At 41.0% G+C, this 22,920-nt stretch overlaps 1 protein-coding gene across 1 annotated transcript in view; it reads left to right on the plus strand.

The window, feature by feature from the left end:
• The first annotated feature begins 23 nt into the window (after positions 1 to 23).
• The window catches only part of Fkbp9 (FKBP prolyl isomerase 9), a 165,495-nt gene continuing 142,598 nt past the window's right edge, over positions 24 to 22,920 (plus strand). The window contains exon 1 of the mRNA XM_045136212.1: positions 24 to 341. Coding sequence (XP_044992147.1) covers positions 109 to 341 — 233 coding nt within the window. The 5' untranslated portion in view covers positions 24 to 108. The remainder of the gene's footprint in view (positions 342 to 22,920) is intronic.

The raw sequence follows: 22,920 nt of genomic DNA on the forward strand, positions 1-22,920 counted from the left end.
GGCCGGGCGCGCCTGGAGACCTTTCCACGTTTGCAAAGCTGCCTCGTGGCCGGCCGCGACCACTCCACGAGCTCTGCGCCGCGTCTGCCGCTTCTCCCCGTCGCCCAGATGGTGTCTTGGGCCCGGGGCTGGCGACCCCCGCCGCCGCCGCTGCTGCTGCTGCTGCTCTGGGTGACCGGGCAGGCGGCGCCCGTGGCGGGTCTGGGCCTGGGCCCTGACGCCGAGCTGCAGGTCGAGCGGCGCTTCGTGCCCCACGAGTGCCCGCGCACGGTGCGCAGCGGGGACTTCGTGCGCTACCACTACGTGGGGACGTTCCCCGACGGCCACAAGTTCGATTCCAGGTACCTCGCGCGCTCCCGTGGCTCCCATACCCCGAAGCCCGCTGTCGGGAAAGGCCTTTTCCTCCGGACCGGCCTCCAGCAGCCCCGCCCCGCCCCCGCGCCCCGTGCCTCCTACCTCTGGTGGGACCGTTACTCCCGGGCCTGACCCCCACGCCGAGGTGGGCCTCGCCTCAGCCTGTACGCTCCCAGATTTCCCGCTGCAGTCTTGGATGGGACTTTGTGTTTAGGGGGCAGGACAGATCCCGCCCTCCCTCTCTTCCCGACTCTGTCACACGAATTTGCCCATCCTTATAAGATGGCCACGCAAGGAGACCTCCAAGAGTGTGAGATGACTGCGAGCCTCATCTTTGACTCACCCTTCTGTTCCTTGAGTTTCATATTGAGAAACTAGTCAGCGATGCCTCTCACAGATAATGATTTAGAGGAGGTTGTTGATAATCTCAGCCACAAACATTGAACTGTTAACATGATATATGATATATGATATATATATATATATATATATATATATATATATATATATATATATATATATATACACACACACACACATACATATATATAGAATATATGTACACATATGTATTCATTTACATCTTATGAGAATCCTATGAAGTGTAGGAGCTGTAACCACTCTCATTTTACCAGTGAGGTAATGGAGGCTTCTGAGGCTAAGAAGCTCTTACAAAGGGTAGTAAAGTCAGATTGCAATCCTGGCAGTCTGGGGCTCCTCCCCTCCTGGCTTTACAAAACAAGGATCAGACACATGGTCCAGAGCTGCATGCTTTGCTGTGTGCCGCCAGGCTCCAAATCCCTTTCTTCACCTCTTGCCCCAAGCTCACAAACCTGCGCTGTACTTTCTCTGCAATGTAGTTTGGGGCGTCTTTCTCTCCGCTTCTTTATACTTTCTTCTTCCCCAAGTTTTTGTTACAACCCTGAATTCTGCCAATACTTCTTGCAACTGGATTTAGGCCAAGAACTGTTGAGCCGTATTCACAAATAGAATACTGGCTGTCAGCTTTTTTTTTTTGAGGTAGGGTCTCACTCTAGTCCAGGCTGACCTGAAATTCACTCTGTAGTCTTAGGGTGGCCTCAAACTCATGGAGCTCTTCTTACCTCAGCCTCCCAAGTGCTGGGATTAAAGGTATGTGCCACCACACCTGTCTACCTTTTTTTAATATTTTTAATTTTTATTAACATTTTCCATGTTTATAAAAAAGTATCCCATGGTAATTCCCTCCCTCCCCACCCCCACACTTTCCCCTTTGAGATTCCATTCTCTATCATATTACCTCCCCATTACAATCATTGTAATTACATATATACAATATCAACTACCTTTGTTATTTTTGAAATTCCATATTCTCAGTGAATATATAAAACTAATTTAGTATACAATACCATGTGGATAACAAGTGCTTAGAAATGGTCATCTTATTGTTTATTCGGGGGGGTGGGAGGAGAATACACAGAGACTGAACTCACTGAGGAACATCCCCAACCCTAGTCTTGGGATGGGGAGATGGCCCAGTGGTTAAAGGTACTTGCTTACAAAGTGTATTGATCCAGGTTTGATTCTCCAGTACCAACAGCTTTGAGCCAGATGCACAAAGTAGTGCATGTATCTGAAGTTTGTTTTAAGATACAGGAAACCTTGGGCCCATACTTTCTCCTTTTTCTCTCTCTGTCAACTAAATATTTATATAATTTATACAAAAGAACTTGATTGAGATAATTTGCATACCAAATGAACCACCAGTTTACAATGTACAATTTAGTAGGCTTTGTTATATTCATAGAGTTTGGTATATTCATAGAGATTATCTAATTCCAGAACATTTCTATCATTCCAAAAAAGAAATGCTAGGCATTTTCTACCTTCCATTTATCTCCCATTCAGTCCTTGGCAACTACTAATCCACTTTATGTCTCTATGGATTTGCCCATTCTGGACATGTCATATAAAATTGAGTTTTACAATTTGTGGTGCTTTGTGTCTGGCCTTTTTCACTTAGCTTCTTTTCTAAGCTTCATTCATGTGTAGCATATATAAGAATTTGATTCCATTTTGTGGATATATATGTATATTTCATAAGATGTACATATTACACATATATATTCCATTGTATTATACCATTTTTAAATTTTTATTTATTTGAGAGAGGGAAAGAGGCAGTGAGAGAGAAGGAGACAGAGGGAATGGGCACACCAGGGCTCCCAGCCACTGCAAATGAACTCCAGATGCATGTACCACCTTGTGCATCTGGCTTATGTGGGTCCTGAGGAATTGAACCACTGTCCTTTGGCTTTGCAGGCAAGCGCCTTAACTGCTAAGCCATCTCTCCAGCACTATACCATATTGTGATTATCCATTCATCACTTGATAGACAGTTGGCTTATTTAAAATACTTGGTCATGGGCTGGAGGGATGGCTTAGTGGTTAAGGCGCTTGCCTGCAAAGCCAAAGGATCCAGGTTTGATTTCCCCAGGATCCATGTAATCCAGATGCATAGATGGCACATATATCTGGAGTTTGTTTGCAGCAGCTGGAGGTCCTGGCTTGCCCATTCTCTCTGTCTCTCTCTTTTAAGTAAATAAATAAAAGTTTAAAAATATTTAAAATTTTTTGGTCATTATGACTAATGGTGCTATGAACATTCATATATAAGATTTTTGTTTTATTTTTTTTTTCTGAGGTAGGGTCTCACAATAGGTCAGGCTGACCTAGAATTCACTATGTAGTCTCAGGCTGGCCTCGAACTTACAGTCATCCCCCTACCTCTGCCTTGTGAGTGCTGGGATTAAAGGCGTGTGCCACCACACCCGGCTGTTTTCCCTGTTTTTGCAATAGAGTGAGTTCCAGGTCAGCCCGGGCTAGACTGAGACCCTACCTTAGCATAAAAGTAGAGAATATGGGCTGGAGAGATGGCTTAGTGGTTAATGCGGTTTGACTCCCCAGATTCCACATAAGCCAGATGCACTAAGTGGCGCATTCTTATTGTCATTATCACCTGCTGGCGCCAACTGAACTTGTTTTCAGGTACTGAATGACCACTGCTGAGGAACTGACAGCTGTGACAGGGCAAGTCAACAGAGCAAGGGTCTTCAGGTGATTTCTTCTGCGAAGGAGCCCAGAGGCAGCAGCCTGCAGAACTTGTATTAGAATAGCTCTGTGTACAAGGTTCATACAGTTTATGCAGATAATGGCTTAAACAAAACAGCGACTCCCTACCTATCTCAGAAGCAGGGGACATTCTGACTAGCTTGAAACTAAGATGAATATTAGACTCCTTAACAACAGGAGAACAGACATCACAAACTCTGTTCCCAGCATTCTGGGATAAGTACAGATGTCCTTATTCCCAAAACATGGTGTCAAGCCAGAAACATACAATGTTCTGAAAATAGAAAGTTTTTACTAGGGCAGGCTAAAAGACCCCTACATGTCTCCCTTTCTTTGGGAACTCACTAAAAACTTCATGACAAGTGGTGACATGAGTCATATAAGAAATGAGACATTGTAAAACACAAGGGGTGATGAGAACCATCGATAGAATGGCAAAAGCAGGACCTAGGAAAGGGAGAATCCAAGAAAACCACCCAGGCCAAAACCAGGTATTGTCTTAATAAATCTTACCTACCTCTTGTCATACTTGGTCTAACTGTTGTTGAATATTATTGAAATTGTTAGTGATACTGAAACATCACATTCCTGGGAATTGCTCACTTCCTAAATAAAGTTCTTTTGTTTGTTTGGTTGGTTTTTTGCGATAGAGTCTCATTCTAGCTCAGGCTGACCTGGAATTCACTATATAGTCTCAGGGTGACCTTGAACTCATGGTGATCCTCCTGCCTCCTGAGTGCTAGGCTTAAAGGCATGCACCACCATGCCCAGCCTAAATAAAGTTTTATCAAAAGAAAATCAACAGTAGCCTAGTTGGTTCTGAATAACTGATGTATGGAGATTCTTTATTTCTAGGATGATCTCAGCCAAGACCTGGGCAGTGAGATGAGCTGTTTTACTAAATACACAAGCTAACTGAGCAATTTCTTGTTGCAATCCTACCACTAAACCTGGTACTGGTAAAACAAAAACAGCCACAATGACTATTTTGGGAATACTCATAAGGTGCAGTTGATCATCACAGTTGGCAGGAAGCTTGTGGATGGCATGCCGTGAATGGGGTAATGTAAGCATCAAAGGAAAAATTCTTCCTAGTGAGGCAAATACCAGAAAAATTAGCTGGCAAAGCTTGATAAGCAGTATTACTGCACAGAGAAACCCATCTGATAGGAGTCTCTTCCAAGTAGGAAGGGAGATATAATAGTTAATGGAACAATTTGCAGGGATAGGCAACTTAACCAACAGTCAATACACAAACACTGGGGTTGCAGAGCAAAGGAAATGGGCAATGTATATTCAGCCTGAGAAATAAATAATCTCTACCTGATGAGTGAGGTTATCTTCAGTAATATTAGTATATTCATTTTGTCCAACAGATAATCCTATGAAATAATTTCTTCACAAAGGTTCCCTCCCTAATGCAAAATGCATTCTTGGTTTTGTTTTGTTTTGGTTTTTTGAGGTAGAGTTTTACTCTAGTCCAGGCTGACCTGGAATTCACTATGTAGTCTTAGGGTGGCCTTGAACTCATGGCAATCCTCCTACCTCTGCCTCCCAAGTGCTGGGATTAAAGGTGTGCGCCACCACACCAGGCTTCAAAATGCATTTTTATTTATGGTATTAACTGCTAATTGAATTCAAAAGTTCTGATCATTATTAGGTTCAGGATTGCCTAAATACAAAATAATATTGATACCAGCAGTGGGGTAAAAAGTATCTGCATTAGAGTCCTTCTTCCATTTTGCACAATTATACAGTGAAGCATCCTGTTTATATATACCACATTGAGTATTACTTCTTCTAGATTGATTAGTAACATTTTTCCATGGGCCTAACATTCTAACCTGACTGAATATTTCTTTCCCATCCATGTACCATGTAATAGTGCCACCACTGCCCCGGCTAGCGGGGAATCGAACAAAGAAGCAAGGTGAAAATCAACCTGAATGAAAGTAGGCAAACAGACACAAGAAGGAGACCATGCTAGACATTTGTCACGGCCTCAAGAGTTTATTCTTACACATAGGTTTATATAGGGTTGTAGGGGGAAGGGGACGTGGCCAGGGCAAGGAGTTGTCAGGAAACCTAGAGGGGATGTAATTAGGTGTTCATCTAATCTTGCCTCACTGGCTTAACATCCTGACTGCACCAGGCTTCACATCCTGACCATAAACTGGCCTTTTGCAAAAGATAAGATTCTGTAAGCAGTCTGCTGACCGGTTCCAGAAGTACCTAACAGAAAGCTGGATGGACCAGCTTTCTGAGTAATGAGTCAGCTTATGAGCAGGCCCAGGTAAAATGGAGAGGCTTTTGCTCTATGGCTCCCGACACACCACCATCTCCGAATAGCAAAAAGCACAAATGAAAATCAAAGGAGAGCCTATAACAGCTGGGCCAACTTGTTCAATTGTTGGCAGACATAAGTTTTGTACTATATGGCAGTGAATGAGAGCAAGCTTCATTAGGAACATAGTCATAGGGTTCGGTTCTCCACTGGCATTTTTAATCTGCTGTGTAGTCTCTTGTGAATTTCTTTTTGCCCCTAAGTGGGAATCCAAGCTTGCTGTGTCTAAGGAGGAGTGCTTTCTTGTTTTGGAACCCTGATATAAATTCTGTTGAAGGATGCCTCCAAGTTTTTTCTAACATCAAAGTTTTGTCATTGTTGCTTCATATTGAGGCTTCGCTCTTTTCTTTACGTTTTTTTTTTTTTTTTTTTTCTTTTTGGTTTTTCAAGGTGGGGTGTCACTCTGGCCCAGGCTGACCTGGAATTCACTATGTAGTTTCAGGGCAGCCTCGAACTCACGGTGATCCTTCTACTTCTGCCTCCTGAGTGCTGGGATTAAAGGTGTGTGCCACCATGCCTGGCTTAAGTATTTTATTTATCCATTTATTTGAGAGAAAGAGAGGGAGGGAGAGGAAGAGGCAGATAGAGAATGGCACGCCACTGCAAACAAACTCCAGAAACTTAAGCCACCTTGTACAGCTGGCTTATTTGGTTATTGGGGAATTGAACCTGGTTCTTTAGGCTTCACAGGCAATTGCCTTAACTGCTAAGTCATCTCTCCAGCCACGAGGCTTCACTTTTTATGCCCACACCCAGATATGTTCTCCTGTTTCTGTGGATACACAAGCAAGTCCCTGACCCCATACTTTAACATGGCCTGGCTTCTAATCATTATTCATAACAGCCTTCCAACCATATTGGCTGAGTGACAGTGAATAAAGCTTCTTTGGTACAGTGTCTTCTGTGAAGCTGAGCTTCCATCATCATCCAAAATTTCATAATTTATAACATATAATGCCATAGCCAGTTGTCCTTTGGGGGTATTGTAATTTCCCCCTTTTGTTTTACAAGGTATAATTTCAGAGTAAGATTTTTGCATTCTACAATACCCTGGCCTTGTGGGTTGTATGGAATCCTGGTGGTATGCATTATATGCTAATCAGCAAAGAAGTGAGCAAAGCAAGTGCTAGCATAAGCAGAAGCACTATCGGTTTTAATGTTATGGGGCAGTTTTGAAATAGCAAAAATTGTTAGCATATGGGTAATAACATGTGTAATCTTTTCTCCTGATTGAGCCCAAGTAAATCCTGAAAACATATCCATTGTAACATAAACATAAGAGGGGCGACCAAAGCTGGGACAAGTGTAACATCCACCCCTGAACATGAAGGACTATAAAATGGGACATAGGAAGGGCAAGACATGACAACATCAAGAGCTTTAGTTTTAGGTAAAGAAAATTTATGGTTTAAAAAGGTCATTGTAGCATGGATGAGAGAATGCCATTTAAAATTTTTTGTTGTTGTTTTTTTGAGGTAGGGTCTCACTCTGGTCCAGGCTGACCTGGAATTAACTCTTTCATCTCAGGGTGGCCTTGAAGTCATGGCGATCCTCCTACCTCTGCCTCCCGAGTGCTGGGATTAAAGGCGTGCGCCACCACGCCCAGCTAAAGTTTTTTTTTTTTTATTAATTAGTTTTGTACTCAGTGAATACAGTCAAGTTGGTACCATTGTTAGGCTCATCCATGTCCTACCCCCTCCCCCTGGCCCCACCTTGTTGAGGTATATGGGTTACGCATTGTGGAGTTAGCCCACAGTTATGGGTAGAAGAAATGTCGCTGCGTATCATAACCCAAAGTGTGGCTCTTTTTGCCCCCTCTTAAGCAAAATTTCCCTGAGCCATGTTGGGTTTATTTTTGGTCCACTTCATTGATGAGGTGTTGGGGGCCTCTGGGTCTCTGGATATCTGATTTGGTAGGAGTTGATTGTTTTCTGTGTCAATCTCCTTCACCCTTGTGCTGGTACCTGGTTCATCAAGAAAACAGCACCCTTGCTTGTTTTGCCAATTATTCTTAGTTTCAGCCAGGGCACTTTTGAGGTATGATGGGGTGGCTCTCTCCTTAGCATCTGCGTCTATCTGAAAAAGAGAAGCAGATTCCCCAATGGAGAGTAAAGTTAGAACCAGACAAATGGGATAACCCTTATTTTTTTTTTATAGAGAATTTAATAGGTGTGGGCCCTCTTGTAGCCCACGATTGTTGGTAGCTTGATAATGGAGAGCAGGCTCATGTTTGGATATGGTTCTGACTTGTTTCCCAGCTTCAGCTATGGGTCCCATTCCACTGAGGGGATCAGTTAGCCAAATCAAGAGCAGTTGGTTTCCCACCATGATTGTGTGCCACTATTGCACTTGTGTGAGCATCACGACAGGTTATTTGCTGATAAGTAGGTTAGACCATGAGTTGCTTGCACAGGTATTGGTCATTTTCCCCCAGTCGCCCATGTAGCACCTTCTGGCACTAGACACACTGACTGTCTGGGGAACGACTCTCTTCTAGCTTCCAGCCATGTCATTCCATTGTACGTGTAAACTGCATATGGTGTCTTCAGAAGTAGGGTCTTACCACTATCCTTTGGTGGGTCATCAAGAACTCTGTCAGAAATCTGTTGTTTTAGGAAACCTTGTAGGTCTCTCTGATCAAAAGCTCATTGTGGATGATAGCCACATGCTGGTACTGGGAGTTACAGGTCAGTGCCCACTAAGAAAAAGATAATTGATATAAAAGAGTTAGAGAGGAGAGAAAGAGAGAGAGAGAGAGAGAGAGAGAGAGAGAGAGAGAGAGAGAGGGGGGAGGGAGGGAGGGAGGGAGGAAGAAAAGAAAGAAAGAAAGGAAGAAAGGAAAGAAAGAAAGAAAGAAAGAAAGAAAGAAAGAAAGAAAGAAAGAAAGAAAGAAAGGCTGTAGAAGAGTAAGGTCAGTCTTCATCATACCCTCTCCAAGTCTTGTGGCTCAGGTGTTCCCTCTAAGGGCCTGGTGAAGGTTTAGCCATTTGGTTTGCCTTTTAGGATGTAGAATTTTATGGTACCAATGCCATTTGGGTCTAGATTTGTGTCTCCCCTCCCTGCCTACCCACCCTATTGTCTAGTTTTTGAGATGCTTGCTAGGTATGTTGGCATCTTGGGTAGATTCAGGTTAGGTGCTATAGATGAGTGAGACTGTGGTGATTATCTTTCTGTGATTGGGTAAGTTCACTGAGAATGATCTGTTCCAGGTTCAACCATTTTTCCTCAAATTTCATTGTGTCATTTTTTCTTACTGCTACGTAGAATTCCATTGTGTAGATATACCACATCTTAGCTATCCATTCTTCTAGTGATGGACATTTGGGTTGATCCCAGCACTTAGCTATTAGAAATCGAGCTGCTATAAACATGGTTGAGCAAATCTTTCTGGACTGTGGTTTAAAGGTTTTAGGGTACATGCCTAGTAAGGGAATAACTGGGTCTGTTGGTAACTCTATAGTCAGCTTTTTCAGGAGTCTCCATATTGCTTCCCAAAGTGGTTGTACCATCTTAAATTCCCACCAACAGTGGATGAGGATTCCTGCTTCTCCACATCCTCGCCAGCATTTATTTTCATTTAATTTTTTGATGTTTGCTATCCTTGCTGGGGTAAGGTGGAATCTCGTAGTTGTTTTAATTTGCATTTCCCTGATGATTAGGGATGATGAACATTTTCTTAAGTGTGTGTTTGCCATTTGTATTTCTAACTCTGTATTAATATAAGGATATGAATATTAAGAGAAGTGCTTACTGGGCAGTTTGATATGCATAGTATATACATTTATCCAGACATCTGCCTGCTTTTCTCTTATTCCTGTTTGCTTGGAATATTGTTTTCCACCCTTCCACCCTGAGGAGGTGTGTTTCTTTAGTGGTGAGATAGGTTTCTTGAAGACAACACATTGAGGGGTCTAATTTTCTGATCCATCCTGTTAGCTTGTGTCTCTTGATGGGTGAATTAAGGCCATTAATCTTTAGGGTAGGGCTGGAGAGATGGCTTAGCGGTTAAAGCATTTTCCTGAGAAGTCTAAGGATCCGGGTTCAATACTCCAGGTCCCACGTAAGCCAGATGCACATGGTGGTGCATGTGTCTGAAGTTTGTTTGCAGTGGCAAGAGACCCTGGTGTACCCATTCACACTCTCTCTCCCTAATCAATAATAACTGAAAAACAAAACAGAAAAATATTTAGGGTAATGACTGTGAGGTTTGATTTGATCCCTGCCATATTGTGTTGGTATATGTGGTTTGGTATTTTCATGGACTTTGAAGTTTTTTGATTTTTCAAGGTAGGGTCTTGCTCTAGCCCAGGCTGACCTGGAATTCACTATGTAGTTTCAGGTTGGCCTCGAACTCATAGCAATCCTTCTACCTGTGCCTCCTGAGTGCTGAGATTAAAGTCATGTGCCACCACATCTGGCAAGAGTGCCATTTTTTTTTTTTTTCACGGTAAGGTTTCACTCTAGCCTAGCTGACCTGGAACTCACTATGTAGTCTCAGGGTGGCCTTGAACTCAGGGTGATCCTCCTACCTCTGCCTCCCAAGTGCTGGGATTAAAGGCGTGTGCCACCACGCCTGGCCTGAGAATGCCATTTTTAGCTTCTACAGTGGCAAGTGATACCAGCTGATCAGCTTTAGTGTTGTCTTCTGATAGCAGTCCACCTATGTCTGATTGGGAGCAGATGTGGGTAACATATTGGGTTCCTTCTTTGATGAATTAGTTCTTGTAACCTGCAAAAATAACTGAGACTGGATTAGCATGGTTTGGTATAATAGCAGCAGTTTCCAATAATGATAAAACAGTAACAATATAATGTGAATCTGTGGTCAGATTAAATGATGTATGTATAATAAGATTTATAAAAAATAATATATTTTGTTGAGTGGAGGTGTAAACTGTATTGAGATTTTTTTTTTTTTTTTTTTTTTTTTTGAGGTAGGGTCTCACTCTGGTCCAGGCTGACCTGGAATTAACTATGTAATCTCAGGGTGGCCTCGAACTCATGGTGATCCTCCTACCTCTGCTTCCTGAGTGCTGAGATTAAAGGCATGTGCCACCACGCCTGGCTGTATTGAGATTTTTAAAGTAGGGCTGGTATAAATCTTATCTCATTGTGACCCCACCAATATATTAATCATTTTATAGGACTATTAGGAGAAATCACACCTAATTGATTTATCTCATTGTCAATTGACAGAGAAGTACATTGGTGTAATTAAACAAAGATTTAACCATCTTATTATTGAAAATTGACAGAGAAACACCCTTAGCAGTAAACTTAGAGTTAATCATTTTTAGTATGATATTTAATTATTTTTAGTTTTTTCCCTTATTTATGTCCTCAAAATCTTTCTACAAATGCACTTAAGGAAAAGTGACAACCAGACTTGTTTTGTAATACTTATTAACCTGTTAGTTTGAGAACATATTTTTGTTTGTTGTTTTGTTTTTTGTTTTTCGAGGTGGGTTTCACTCTAGCTCAGGCTCTCTTGGAATTTACTATGTAGTTTCAGGCTGGCCTTGAATTCACAGTGATCCTCCTACCTCTGCCTCCCAAGTGCTGGAATTAAAGGCGTATGCTACCATACTTGGCTGAGAACATATTTTATAAAATACTTTATAAAAAAGATTATTGGGCTGGGGAAATGGCTTAGCGGCGGTTAAGGCATTTGCCTGTGAAGCCTAAGGACCCAGGTTCGATTCCCTAGGACCCATGTAAGCCAGATGCACAAGGGGGCGCATGCATCTGGAGTTTGTTTGCAGTGGTTGGAAGCCCTGGTGTGCCCATTCTCTCTTTCCCTCTGCCTCTTCCTCTCTCTCTCTTTTTCTCAAATAAATAAAGAAACAAAATCTATTTTAAAAAAGATTATTTATTTGAGAGAGAGAAAGAGGAAGAGAGAGAGGGAGAAAGAGAGAGAACATGTCAGGGTCTCCAGCCACTGTAAACAGACTCCAAATGCATGCCCCCCCCTTGTGCATCTGGCTTACGTGATCAAGAAGAATCGAACTGGGATCCTTTGGGTTTGTAGGCAAATACCTTAACCGCTAAGCCTTCTTTCCAGCCCAAAATACTGTTTTAAAAATTAAAACATTTTTAGGGCTGGAGAGATGGCTTAGTGGTTAAGGCACTTGCCTGTGAAAGCCTATGAACCCAGGTTTGATTCCCAAGGTCCCATGTAAAACAGATGCATGGCAGCACATGAGTCTGGAGTTCATTTGCAGTGGCTAAAGGCCCTTGTGTGCCCATTCACAACCCCCTCTATATAATAAACAAAAATTAAAAATTAAAAAAAATATTTTTAAACAATAGGACATAATTTAAAGCGTCTATCTAAGATCACATATTAAGAAGAGACTTTTTTGTAGCCCATTTTAAAAGCATGGAAACAGATTAAAATCAGCAATATATAAATAAGCATTTAGCCGGGCATGGTGGTACATGCCTTTAATTCCAGCACTTGGGAAGCAGAGCTAGGAGGATTGCCATGAGTTCGAGGCCATCCTAAGACTACATTCCAGGTCAGAGCTGGAGTGAGACCCTACCTTGAAAAAAAAAAAAAAAAGTTGGGGGACGGGGTGTCTGGAGAGATGGCTTAGCACTCAAGGTGTGTGTGTGCAAAGCTGAAAGATCTTAGTTTGATTCTCCAGGACCCATGTAAGCCAGATGCACAAGGTGGTGCATGTGTCTGGAGTTCATTTGCTGTGGCTGGAGGCCCTGGTGTGCCCATTCTCTTTCTGTCTCTCTCTCTCTCACCACCTCTTTCACTCTCGCTCTCTCAAATAAATAAATCAATAAACAAACATTTAAATCTTTAAATTTTGTTAAAGAAAAATCATGAGAGACAAAACAAATTTTGAAACAGATACATTTCTTTTAGAGTCAAAAGCCATGAGAGAACAAAGGCTGGCATTCCTGGCATTAGCATAGAGCCAGAAGCAACTTCAGTGTGAAAAGCCCTTCAGATCTGCCCAAACATCTCATCCACATTAAGCTCAGAGGCATTGACATAAACTTGCAGTAAGACTTTCATCTTGGTTTGTTTCCTTCCACCATGTAATCTCTTGGCTAGTATCAGGCTGTGGAGAGGTGAAACTCCCTAGTAGCTCAGGTAGCAGTGATTCCCCCTTTCTGTGGCCTTAGGCCTAGCCATTCCTAGGCCTTGAGAGCCAGCCCTTCATCTTTGTCCTTTACAGGAGAGTGTATTTGGAGGCAGGTGTGTGTGAGGGCTCTGGCTTTGAAGCCTCTGGACTGATGCTAGCTGGACTGTTCCAGGAAGAATTTCGAATTTTTTTCTTTTCACTTTTTTTCTTTCTATATATATTTTTTTCAAATTTTTATTAACAACATCCGTGATTATAAAAAAATCCCATTGTAATACCCCCCCACTTTACCCTTAAAACTCCATTCTCCATCATATCCCCTCCCCATCTCATTCAGTCTCTCTTTTATTTTGAGGTCATGATCTTTTCCTACTTTTTTGATGGTCTTGTGTAGGTAGTGTCAGGCACTGTGAATTCATGGATATCCAGGCCATTTTGTGTCTGGGAGGAACACGTGGTAAGGAGTCCTACCCTTCCTTTGGCTTTTACATTCTTTCTGCCACCTCTTCTGCATTAGACCCTGAGCCTTGGAAGGTGTGATTGAGATATTACAGTACTGAGCAGTCCAGTCACTTCTTTCCAGCACCATGATGCCTTCTGAGTCATCTGAAAAGAGAAGATTCTCTACCAAAAGTGAGAGTAGCATTAATATAAGGGAATGAACATTAACAGAAGTGCTTACTGGGCAGTTTGATAAGCTTAGTATATACATTTAGCCAGACAGCAGCAGACATTACACCCCAAGCTAGGGCTCATAACTACCCCTGTTGTAAGTTTTCAGTATCAGGGATGTGTTCCCTCCCATGGAGGGGCCTCCAGTCCTATTAGAGGGCAGGTGGTTTCCGCCATGACAAACATGCCACTCTTGCACCTGTTGGCTCATTTGGCTAGGCTGGCCAAATATAAGGCTTGCAGTGTCCACCGTTGAGTATGTTCACTGGTGGTATCTCTTTCTCCCATTGAACTGCATGGAGAATGGCTTCTTCCAGCTTTGTGTCAGCTGGTCTACATGGAGGAGGTTATTTGCTCAGCTCCAGCAGGATTTCTCAGTGGCCTTGCAGCCCAAGTATGTGGAATCTTCAGCAATAGGGGCTTACCATCTATTCATGGTGGGAAACCAAGGGCCTTGGCAATGGCCTATAATGTTTTCAGAGTATCAGGGACCTCTGTGGCCAACAGCTCACTGGAAGGTATCCCATCCCTGGCACTGAAAAATTTCTAGCAACAATCTATGGCTCCTGAGTGTTCTATTGCCCAGAAAAGTAGATTTCCATCTGATTTATTTATATCCTCTTAGATTTTGATTAGCCCTCCTTCCACCTTTCCTTTACTCAATCTCTTACCCTGACCTCACTTTGGGTCTTTTCATCCCCATTAATCAATTCTTCTACTTACATATGTACAATACCATCCAATTAAGTACCCCCCTCCTTTCCTTTCTCTTCCCTTTGTATCTGTTTTCTAGCTTACTGGCCTTTGCTACTGAGTTTTCTTCCTACTCACACAGAAGTCTAATCATTTGTAGCTAGGATCCACATATGAGAGAGAACATGTGATGCCTGGTTTTCTGGGCCTGGGTTACCTCACTTAGTATAATCCTTTCCAGATCCATTCTTTTTCTGTAATTTTCATAACTTAATTTTTCTTTATTGCTGTGTAGAACTCCATTGTGTAAATGTGCCACATCTTCATTATCCACTCATGAGTTGAGGGACATCTAGGCTGGTTCCATTTCCCAGCTATTGTGAATTGAGCAGCAATAAACATGGTTGGGCAAGTATCTCTAAGGTAATAAGATGAGTCCTTAGTATATATGCCTAAGAGTGCTATAGTCATATGGTAGATCTGTTTTCAGCTGTTTTAGGAACCTCCACACTGATTTCCACAATGGCTGGACCAGATTGCATTCCTGCCAACAGTGTAGAAGTGTTCCTCTTTTCCACATCCTTGCCTGCATTTATGGTCATTTGTTTTCATGATGGTGGCCAATCTGACAGGAGTGAGATGGAATCTCAATGTAGTTTTAATCTGCATTTCCCTGATGACTAGGGATATAGAACATTTTTGTTTAGATGCTTATATACCATCCATATTTCTTCTTTTGAGAACTCTATTTAGTTCTATAGCCCATTTTAATTGGCTTCTTTGATTTCTTATTGTTAATATTTTGAGTTCTTTGTATATCCTAGATATTAATCCTCTATCAGATATATAGCTGGCAAAGATTTTTCCTATTTTCTAGGTTGCCTTTTTGCTTTATTTACGGTGTCCTTTCCCGTACAAAATCTATGTAATTTCATGAGGTCCCAGCTGTTAATCTGTGGTTTTATTGCTTGAGTAATTCGGGTTATATTCAGAAAGTCTTTGCGAAGACCAATATGTTGAAGGGTTTCCCCTACTTTTTCCTCTAGCAGTTTCAAAGTCGGGTCTGATGTTAAGGTCTTTGATCCATTTGGACTTAATTCTTGTGCATGGAGAGGGAGAAGAATCTGTTTTCATTCTTCTATAGATACATATCCAGTTTTTCCAGTACCATTTGCTGAAGAAGCTGTCTTTCCTCCAGTGAGTATTTTTGGCATTTTTATTGAATATCAGGTGCCTATAGTTACCTGGACTAACATCTGGGTCCTCTATTCCGTTCCATTGAGCTACATGTCTGCTTTTGTGCCAGTACCATGCTGCTTTTGTTACTTTGGCTCTGTAGTATAGGTTAAAATCAGGTATGGTGATACCACCAGACTTATTTTGGTTGCTCAGTATTGTTTTAGATATTTGAGATTTTTTGTGATTCCAGATGAATTTTTGGATTGTTTTTTCTATGTCCATGAAGAATGCCATTGGAATTTTGATGGGGATTGCATTAAATGTGTAGATTGCTTTTGAGAAGATTGTCATCTTCACAATGTTGATTCTTCCAATCCAGGAACAAGGGATGTGTTTCCATTTCCTAGAGACTTCTGCAATTTCTTGCGTGAGTGTCTTAAAGTTTTCATTGTAGAGATCCTTCACTTCCTTGGTTAGGTTTATTCCAAGGTACTTTATTTTTCTTTTTAATGTAATTATGAATGGGAGTGATTCTCTAATTCATCCTCTGTGTGATTATTGTTAGCATATAAGAAGGCTACTGATTTTTGTGTTATTTTGTATCCTGCTACATGGCTATAGGTGTTCATCAGCTCTACCAGTTTGCTGGTAGAGTCTTTAGGATCCTTTATGAATAGAATCATGCCATCTGCAAATAATGATAACTTGATCTCTTCCTGTCCAATTTGTATCCCTTTTATGTGTGTCTCTTGCCTTATTGCTATGGCTAAGACTTCTAGTACTATATCAAATAAAAGTGGGGACATTGGATACCCTTGTCTTGTTCCTGATTTTAGTGGAAACACTTCCAGTTTTTCTCCATTTAATTATATGTTGGCTGTAGGCTTGTCATAAATAGCCTTTATTATATTGAGATATGTTCCTTCTATTCCCAGTCTCTGTAGGACTTTTATCATGAAGGGATGTTGGATTTTGTCGAGTGTTTTCTCTGTGACTAATGAGATGATCATGTGATTTTTATCCTTCAGCCCATTTATATAATGTATTACATTTATCGATTTGCATATGTTGAACCATCCCTGCATCTCTGGAATGAAGTCTACTTGGTCAGGGTGAATGAACTTTCTGATATATTTTTGTATTCTGTTTGCCAATATTTTGTTGAAAATGTTTTGCATGTATGTTCATGAGGGTGATTGGTCTGTAATTTTCTTTTTTTGTTCAATCTTTGACTGGTTTTTGTATCAGGGTGATGCTGGCTTCATATAAGGAGTTTGGTAGGATTTCTTCTTTTTACATTTTATGGAAAAGCTTAAGAAGCAATGATGTTAGTTTTTCCCTGAAGGTCTGGTGCAATTCACCAGTGAATCCATCTGGGCCTGTACTCTTTTTAGTTGGGAGATTTTGATAACTGCTTGGATCTCCATACTTGTTATGCGTGTATTTAAGTGATTAATCTCATCTTGATTTAATTTAGTAGGTCCTATAAATCAAGGAAATCATCCATTTCTTTCAGATTTTCCTTCTTAGTGGAGTATATGTTTTTATGGTATGTCCCCCCCCCCTTTAAAAAAAATTTCTCTGGTATGTGTTGTGATGCTGCCTTTTTCATTTCTAGTTTTATTAATTTGTATCTTTTCTCTCTTTCTTTTGGTCAGATTTGCTAAGGGTTTATCATCTTGCTTATCTTTTCAAAGATCCAACTCTTTAAGCTTTGAATTTTTCTCAGGTCTGCAGGTCAGTTCCCTGACCTTGTTGTTTCAAAATATTTTGGTTTTCTAAGAGTAGGAAAATCTTGGATTTTTTTCTTTCTGTATTCATAATTACTTTTTGAATTCCCCATGAAGTCCATCTGACATTAAAAGCTGGCCATCCTCATTTACAGAGGGTCTTTTTTTTCCTTATGTTATCTTAGTATTATAGCCTTTTGGAAGGTATGATAGAGATGTTTCAGTGCTGAGAACTCCTCTGTCACTTCTCAGTGCTATGGTGCCTTTTGAATCATCCCAGAGGTCACTACCACCTGAAAAGAGAAGCCTCTCTAACTGATAGTGAGAGTAGCATTATATAAGGGTATGAACATTAAGAGAAGTACTTTTGGGTAGTTTGGTGAGCATAATATATGTATTTAGCCAGAAACCAGCAGGCATTATACCCTGAGGCTCTGGACTTTCCCTGTCATAGGTTTTTCAGTATCAAGCATGTATTCCTGCCTGTGGAGGGGCCTTGAGACCAATGACAGAATTGTTGGTTTCCCCCATAACAGACATGCCACTATTGCACCCATTGGCTCATTTGGCCTGGCTTGCCAAACTTAAGGCTTGCAACGCCCACTGTTGTTTACTTCCACTGCTGATTTCTCTTTCTCTCATGGAGCTGCATGCAGCATAGCTTTTTCCAGGTTTCTGTCAGCTAGTCTATAGGGAGGAAATTTTTAGCTCAGCTCCAGCATGATTTCTCAGTAACCTTGCAGCCCAAGCATGTTGAGTCTTCAGCAATAGGGTTTTACTATCTATTCCTGGTGGGAAACCAAGAGCTTTGGCGATGGCCTATAATGTTTTGGGGGCATCAGGGATCTCCCTGGCCAACAAGCCACTGAAGGTATCAAATCCCTGGCACTGAAAAATTTCTAGTAACAATCTGTGGCTTCTGGGTAAGCAATTGTTCTGGCACTGAAAAATTTCTAGTAACAATCTGTGGCTTCTGGGTGAGCAATTGTTCAAACAAATTAGGTTTTCATATGACTCATTCATACTCTCTTAGGTTTTTAAAAAAATTATTTATTATTTTTTAAATATTTAATGAAATCTTACTTTATTCATTTGAGAGAAAGAGGTAGATAGAGAGAAGATGGGCAGGGCCTTTAGGCACTGTAAATAAATACTAGATGCATGCACTACCTTGTATATCTGGCCTATGTGGGTCTTAGGGAATTGAACCTGGGTTTTTTGGCTTTGTAGGAAAATGTCTTAACTGCTAAGCTATCTCTCCAGCCCTTAATTTGTTCTTTTTTTAAAAGATATTTTTTATTTTTATTTATTATTTGAGAGAGAGAGTAGAAAGAGGAAGATAGAGAATGGGTGCTCAGTACCTCTAGCCACTGCAAACGAACTCAAGACATATGAACCCCTTTGTGCATTTGGCTTATGTGGGTCCTGAGGAGTTGAACCTGAGTCCGTTGGGTTTGTAGGCAAATGTCTTAACTGCTAAGCCTCTCTCCGGCCCTTAATTTTTTTTTATTGACAACTTCCATAATTGTAGACAATAACCCATAGTAATTCCTTCCCTCACCCCACTTTCCCCTTTTCAACTTCATTCTCCATCCTACCCTCTCCCCCTCTCAATCAGTCTCTTTTTTTATTTTGATATTCTCATCTTTTCCTCCCATTGTGATGTTCTTGTATAGGTAGTGTCAGGCACTGCAAGGTCATGGCTATCCAGGCCATTTTGTGTCTGGAAGAGTACATTGTAAGCAGTTCTACCCTTCTTTTGGCTCTTACATTCTTTCCTCTACCTCTTCCACAATGGACCTTGAGCCTTGGAAGGTGTGATATAGATGTTTCAGTGTTGAGCAATCTTCTGCCATTTCTTCTCAGCACTATGATGCCTTCTGAATCATCCCAGTGGTCACTACCATCTGAAAAGAGAAGCTTCAGTAAACAAAAGTGAGAGTAGCATTAACATATGGGTATGAACATTAAGAAAAAGTCCTTACTGGGCAGTGTGGTGAGCATAGTATATCCATTTAGCCAGACATTAGTAGACATTATACCCCTTGGGCTCATGACTTACCCCTGTTGTAGGTTTTCAGTATCAGTGATGTATTCTTTCCCATGGAGTGGGCCTCCAGTCCAATTAGAGGGTGGTTGGTTTCCCCCATAACAGACATGCCACTGTTGCACCTGTTGGCTCATTAAGCCTGGCTGACCAAATTTAAGGCTTGCCATGTCCACTGTTGAGTATCTCCAGTGGTGATTTTTGTCTCTCCCATTGACCTGCATACAAAATGGCTTCTCCCAGCTTTCTGTCACCTGGTCTACTCAGAGAAGGTTTATAGCTCAGCTCCAGCATGGTTTCTCAGTGACCTTGCTGCCCAAGTATGTGGAGTCTTCAGCAATAGGGTGTTACCATCTATTCCTAGTGGGAAACCAAGAGCCTCTGCAATGTTCTGTATGTAGTGTTTTGGGAGTATCAGGGGCCTCTGTGGCCAACAACTCCCTGGAAGGTATCCTATCCCTGGCACTGACAATTTTCTAGTGACAGCCTGTGGCTTCTGGGTGTGCCATTGTCCAAAAAAGTAGGTTTCTATATGACTTATTCATACCCTTTTGGATTTTGATTTATCCTCCCCCCACCTTTCCTTTATTCAATCTCTTCCCTCACTGAGCCCTTTCCACCCACATTAACCTGTTCTTCTATTTACATACATACAATGCCATTCTATTAAGTCTCCCTTCCTTCTCTTTCTCTTCCCTGTATATCTCCTTTCCATCTTACTGGCCTTTGTTACTGAGTTTTATTCCAACTCACATAGAAGTCCAGTCATTTGTAGCTAGGATCCACATATGAGAGAGAACATGTGGGCCTGGGTTACCTCACTAAGTATAATCCTTTCTAGATCCATCAGTTTTCCTGCAAATTTCATAATTTCATTTTTCTTCAGTGCTGAGTAGAATTCCATTGTATAAATGTGCCATATCTTCGTTATCCACTTGAGGCAGGATCCATTTCCTAGCTATTGTGAATAGAGTGGCCATAAACATGGTTGAGCAAGTATCTCTAAGGTAGTGACATGAGTCCTTAGTATATACGCCTAGGAGTGGTATAGCTGGGTCATATGGTAGATCAATTTTTAGCTGTCTTAGGAACATCCACACTGATTTCCACAATGGCTGAACCAGATTGCAGTCCCACCAACAGTGTAGAAGGGTTCCACTTTTTCCACATCCTTGCCAGCATTTATGGTCATTTGTTTTCATGATGGTAGCCAACCTGACAGGATTAAGACAGAATCTCAACATAGTTTTAATTAGCATTTCTCTGATGACTAGGGATGTAGAACATTTTTTTTTTTTGATGCTTATATGCCATCTGTATTTCTTCTTTTGCAAACTCTCTATTTAGTTCCATAATACATTTTTTTAGTTGGGTCATTTGATTTCTTATTATTGAGTTTTTTTGAGTTATTTGTATGTTCTGGATATTAATCCTCTGTCAGATATATAGGTGGCAAGTATTTTCTCCCATTATGAAGGTTGTCTCTTAGCTCTATTCACAGAGTCCTTTGCTGTACAAAAGCTTTGTGATTTCGTGAGGTCCCAGTGGTTGATTAGTGGTTTTATTTCCTGAGCAACTAGTATTATATTCAGAAAGTCGTTGCCAATACTAATGTTCAAGTGTTTTCCCTATGTTTTACTCTAGCAGTTTCAGAGGCTTGGGTCTGGTATTAAGGTCTTTGATCCATTTGGACATGATTCTTGTGAATAGAGAGAGAGAGAGAGATAAGGATCTATTTTCATCCTCTACAGATACTTATCTGGTTTTCCCAGCACCATTTGTTGAAGAGGCTGTCTTTTCTCCAATATTTTTAGCATTTTTGTCAAAGATCAGGTGGCTATAGCTACCCGTACTTATATCTGGGTCCTCTGTTCTGTTCCATTGATCTACATGTCTGTTTTTGTGCCATGCTGTTTTTGTTACTATGGATCTGTAATATAGATTAAGATTGGATATGGTGATACCATCAGCCTTATTTTATTTTTTCTTTTTTGTGGTAGAGTCTCACTTTAGCCCAGGCTGACCTGGAATTCACTATGTAGTCTCAGGGTGGCCTCGAACTCATGGTGATCCTCCTGCCTCTGCCTCCTGAGTGCTGGGATTAAAGGCATGCGCCACCACACCTGGCTCCAGCCTTATTTTTGTTATTCAAAATTGTTTTAGATATTTGAGGTTTTTTGTGTTTCCAAATGAATTTTTGGATTGCTTTTTCTATTTCCGTGAAGAATGCCACTTGAATTTTGATGGGGATTGCATTAAATGTGCAGATTGCTTTTGGTAAGATTGCCATTTTCACTCTATTGATTCTTTCAATTCAAGAACATGAGATGTCTTTCCATTTTCTATTGTTTTCTGAAATTTCTGTCTTCAGTATTGTAAAGTTTTTATTGTATAGTTCCTTCACTTCCTTGGTTAAGTTTATTCCAAGGAACCCTATTTTATTTTGGAGGCAGTTGTGAATGGGATTCCCTGATTTCATCTTCAGCATGTTTGTTGTTAGTATATAGGAAGGCTACTAATTTCTCTGTGTTTATTTTGCATTCTCCTATGTTGCTTAAAGTGTTCATCCGCCCTAACAATTTGCTGGTAGAATCTTTAGGGTCCTTTATATATAGAATCACATCATTTGCAAATAATGATAATTTGATCTCTTGTTTTCTAAATTATATCTATTTTATTTGTGTCTCTTGTCTTATTTCTATAGCTGAGATTTCCAGTAGTATATTAAATAAAAATGGGGACAGTGGATACCCTTGTCTTTTTTTTTTTTTTTTTTTTTTTTGCTCTCAAGATAGGGTTTTCTTGCTCAGACTGACCTAGAATTCACTATTGAGTCTCAGGGTGGCCTTGAACTCTCTGGGATCTTCCTACCTTTGCCTTCCAAGTGGTATCAAAGAAATACGCCACCATGCTTGGCTCCATTTGACAATATTTTGTTGAGAAGTTTTGCATCTATATTCATGAGGGAGATTGTCCTATAATTTTCTTTTTTTGTGACTTGTCTTTTTTTTTTTTTTTTTAATCTGGGTGATGCTGGCTTCATAGAAGGAGTTTGGTAGTAGTCCTTCCTTTTTTATTTTATTGAAAAGTTTGAAAAGCACTGGTGTTAATTTTTCTGTGAAGATCTGATAAAATTCACTAGTGAATCTACCTGGGTCTGAATTTGTAAAAATACTTTACTTATTTATTTATTTGAGAGAGAGAGGGGGAGGGGGGAGAATGGGCATGGAAGGGCCACCAGCCACTGCAAATGAACTCCAGATGCATGTGCCCACTTGTACCATCTGGCTTAGGTGGGTCCTGGAGAGTTGAACTGAGATCCTTTAGCTTCGCAGGCAAATGCTTTAACCACTAAGCCATCTCTCCAGCCCCCTGAAATTTTTTTAGTTGGTTGATTTCTTTTCTTTCTTTTTTTTTTTTTTAAAGTTTTTATTAAGAGGATCACATTCACACACTGTTTCTCGGCATCATTGCCAAAGAAGAGCAATCTTTACAGCCACTATCATAGCCCCAAATAAGAAAACCCCACAGCTCAGATTCTAGTTTCTGCCTAATAGCCACTGCTGTCCAGGCTGTGGTACTGCAAGGGACCCACTGTTGCCCTTCTAGATGGCCTCTATCAAAGGGAACAAGCTTTCACTAGAGGCAGGCATTTCTGGTGGTAGAAGTAAAACCTTACTGCTGATGAGA

Source organism: Jaculus jaculus, chromosome 16, assembly GCF_020740685.1.
Source record: "Jaculus jaculus isolate mJacJac1 chromosome 16, mJacJac1.mat.Y.cur, whole genome shotgun sequence".
NCBI classification, from domain to species: Eukaryota; Metazoa; Chordata; class Mammalia; order Rodentia; family Dipodidae; genus Jaculus; species Jaculus jaculus.